The sequence below is a fragment of the Tenrec ecaudatus genome, chromosome 14 (genome assembly GCF_050624435.1).
Source record: "Tenrec ecaudatus isolate mTenEca1 chromosome 14, mTenEca1.hap1, whole genome shotgun sequence".
NCBI lineage: Eukaryota > Metazoa > Chordata > Mammalia > Afrosoricida > Tenrecidae > Tenrec > Tenrec ecaudatus.
This window is the reverse complement of record NC_134543.1, coordinates 121,339,014-121,342,531: the sequence shown is the minus strand read 5'-3', so window position 1 is coordinate 121,342,531 and position 3,518 is coordinate 121,339,014. Positions and strand designations below refer to the sequence as shown.

At 63.0% G+C, this 3,518-nt stretch overlaps 1 protein-coding gene across 1 annotated transcript; it reads right to left on the bottom strand.

Moving 5' to 3' along the window:
* Positions 1-1,079: 1,079 nt before the first annotated feature.
* On the bottom strand, positions 1,080-2,057 carry FOXB1 (forkhead box B1). Its single transcript, XM_075532374.1, has one exon. It carries the CDS (start codon positions 2,055-2,057, stop codon positions 1,080-1,082), a length of 978 nt encoding a protein of 325 aa, XP_075388489.1.
* Between the last annotated feature and the right edge of the window lie 1,461 nt (positions 2,058-3,518).

The window sequence follows — 3,518 nt, the reverse complement described above, 5'->3', positions numbered from 1 at the left end:
TTCTCCCCGGCGGCAGCTCTCTAACTTCGAAGAGGGTTGGCCCTGGGAGTTTTCTTCCTTTGGGCTTATTTCATGTTCATCCCCCCTCCTCTCCCAACTATAAAATAAATAGCTAAAAAGATCTCTAAGTAATCGGAAAGTTAACAGCCTAATTAACTCTCCTGCCCTCCCCCCACCCCAATTCCCTTCCCTCCCCGAAACCTGGCCAGAAATGAAGAGTAAACATTCACATTACAACAGGTACTTGTAAAGTGGGCTTTGCCCCCTTGCCAGCCTGGCAAGACAGATTCAAGTTCACGCTTTACATCTTTCCGGGCGCTTTGTAAACAATACAAGATGACTTTTAGTGGTGGTTTGCTTTTGTGGAGGACCAGAAAGTCTTCTCCACAGCCTGGCACCCCTAACTCCCAACGCCTGGGGCTTCGAAAGAATCCGCTGAAGCCACGGCTGCAGGGCCGCAACCAGGGTGCGGGGTTCTGCCCAGCCCCTGCAAGAGGGGCGGAGGGGAGTGGGCGAGGAAGATGAATGCTCTCTTTTCGCAGCATATTTCCTAGAGGTTAACCAACCGGGGTAATTGGAACCTGGCCCAGCGTTGTGCCGCTGCGGCCCTGGGGAGAGAATCTCTTCTCTGAAAGCTGTGAGGTGGGTTCTCTGGTGCTGGAACTGCTCAGAGCTCGCGGCAGGGAACACCTCCTAGCCGAACGGAAGAGGGTGGAGGGAAGACGCACATTCCTCTGCGAAGGCAGGATTTCCCTCGTGTCTTCAGTGGGAGGTCTTGTGCCCCAGGGACAGAGTGGTTTGACTCAGATGCCCCCTGCCTTCCCCTCTCGTGGGCTGCTAAGGAGACTCCCACGCGTCTCCGGGCCCGGCTGCAAGTTTGTGTGTTGTCTGTCTCCCGCTGGGTCCAAAACAAAGTTCTCGCGTGGGAGAGAGGGTTGGCCGGGTGTGAAATAAACAAGGTGGGGTGGCATACCAGATCGCAGGTCGGGAGGGCAGGGCTGGGAGCCAGGAAAAGCGAGGGAACTGGGTGGGTGGGTGGGTGGGGAGGGGGAGACTGGACGAGCCGGTGCTGCTCCTGGTCAGTGCACAGCCACCGAGTGCAGCGCGGAGGCCGGGCTGGTGAGCGTTTCGCTGGGGGTGGCGGGGCTGCTTTGGCTGGTGGCCGTTTGCGAGGAGGTGGGGCTGAGCGAGGGTGGCGAGTTCGAGAGCAAGGTGGGGATGGGCGCGGGTAGCGCGGGCAGCGCGGGCACGGCGGCCGGCGTGGGCTTGATGGGCACGGGAATGGCGGGCAGCGTCTGGCCCGCTGCGTGGCACAGCGGCTTCAGCGGCACGCCGTAGGCGCTGTAATCACCACTCGCCATGGAGATGGGGGTGGCCGAGTCGATCATGCCCGCGGAACCGTACACGTGCGGCCAGCCGGTGCCCAGCGAGCTGCCCATGGTAGTCAACTGGTTGGGGAGTGGGTAGGCGGCTGGCACGGGCTGCATGGCGGAGAACGCCAGCCCCCCGGGCATCTTGTACTCGCGCGCAATGATGTTTTCGATGGCGAAGGGGTGCTTGAAGCCCGAGGGCTGGGCCACGCCGCCCAGGTTGTAGGCGGCGGCGGGCATCTGCGGCAGGTGCGTGCCGGAGGCGGCCAGCGCGCTGAGGCGCAGCTTGGCCTGCTGCTGGAGGTACTGCGCCGCGTCGGCCGGCTTGCTGGGCGCCAGGTGGTCGGACTTGAGCACCTTGAAGCGCTTGCGGCGCCGCAGGAAGCTGCCGTTCTCGAACATGTCCCCGCAGCTGGGGTGCAGCGCCCAGAAGCTGCCCTTGCCGGGCTGGTCGGGCCGCCGCGGGATCTTGATGAAGCAGTCGTTGAAGGAGAGGTTGTGGCGCAGGCTGTTCTGCCAGCGCTGCGTGTTCTCCCGGTAGTAGGGGAAGCGGTCCATGATGAACTTGTAGATCTCGCTGAGCGGCAGCATCTTCTCGGGCGAGCTCTGAATGGCCATGGCGGTCAGCGAGATGTACGAATAGGGCGGCTTCTGGTCGCTGTACGTGTTGCGGCCCGGCCGAGGCATCTTCCTGATCGCCCTGGTGGCTCTGGGTCTGCGCGGGCTGGCGGGCTGCTGGGATCTGGGCAGGGGAGAGAGAGACAACCGGGAGGGGTTGGGGTGGGTGAGTGGCGAGGAAGGTGGCATGGACACACCTGGCCACAGACCTCGCGAGGTCAGCTAGGCCACGCCGCACTTCGGGGACCGGCAGTGGGGCGCTGGGCGCTGGAGCTGCCCGCGGCCGCGCGCTCTAGCCCGCAAGTTCGCCTCGGCGCTGGGCGCGGCCGGAGGGCTCGAGAGGGGAGGCCGGGGAGCGGCGCGAGCGACCCGGGAAGCCGGTCGACCCTCGAGCGGGAGTGGGGTCCGAAACCGAACCGAGAGCCGCTCACCTTAAAGTTGCTCCAAGTTGCGCCTCCGCATACGGGACGGCGCCGCCGCTGGCCGCGTCCCCGCTGGCGCAGTGCGCGGGCGCGGGCGCGGGGTCCCCGCTCGGCTCGGCTGGGCTCGGTGCGCGCCTCGGCTCCGCGGCTCAGCCCCGCAGCGCCCCGCGCCGCCCGGTCCGCGGCTCTCCTGGCCGTGCGCCCCGTGGGCAGCCGAGCTCGGCGGCCGAGTCCCCGCGCGGGCGCTGCCACTGGCGGCCTCGGGGCTGCGGAGGGCGCTGCTGTGGGCTCCGCGGCTCCGCTGCGCTAGGTGGCTGGCTCCATGTCCTTCCTGGAACCATCTGATAGTTTTAAGCGGTGACAGGAGCAGAAAAGACCCCTGTAGCGGCGCTTCATTAATGTGCCACTTCTTAGCTATCATATGACAATCGCCTTGGGAGGAGGAGGAAGAGGAGGGGGAGCGGAGGCTGCGGAGGGAGGGGACTGAGCGCGAGGGGAGAGCCCTGGCGGCTCTGGTTTCTTTCACACCTATTTACATGGACACCTTGGCCAATAGGAATCACTTCCAGCTTCAGCCCGGCCGAGTGGGAAGAGCCTCGCTGGCCGGTGGGGAGAGGGACTCCCGCGCAGGTCCCGGCGCGCGCGCTGTGAAGGTATGAGAAGGCGGCCGCCGCGATGCGGGGAGCCAGGCGATCACTTCTGTTCCCAGACCGAGCTGGGGAGCAGATTAGATTTGACATGGAAATTGCTTGAGTCGGGTATTCTGTTTGCTCTACATTGTATCGGGTTTGTATTGTTAGCTAACTTCAGGCTTGGCTTTCTCTCCAAACAGAGACCCTTCCCCACGCCTGGCACTACCGGGGCCCGTTGCATGAGATATTACAATGGAAATGCACCCTCTTTCATCCCTCCCCCCCCCCCCCGTCCCCCACAAGGATGGCTGGAGTTTGATTTGACTTTTCAAGCTGTACATAGTTGAGTTGTGTCTTTTTTTAAAGGGAGGGGCTAGACAAGGGGAAAAAAAACTTACAAAATGTAACCGGACAGCCTGGTGTACGAACCTGTTTTGAATCTGAGGGTATCGGTCCAAGGAAAAATAAGGTATTAC

Bases quoted from the DNA above. Each gene is read 5' to 3' on its own strand.
- FOXB1 (XM_075532374.1), bottom strand. From the start codon at position 2,057: ATGCCTCGGCCGGGCCGCAACACGTACAGCGACCAGAAGCCGCCCTAT.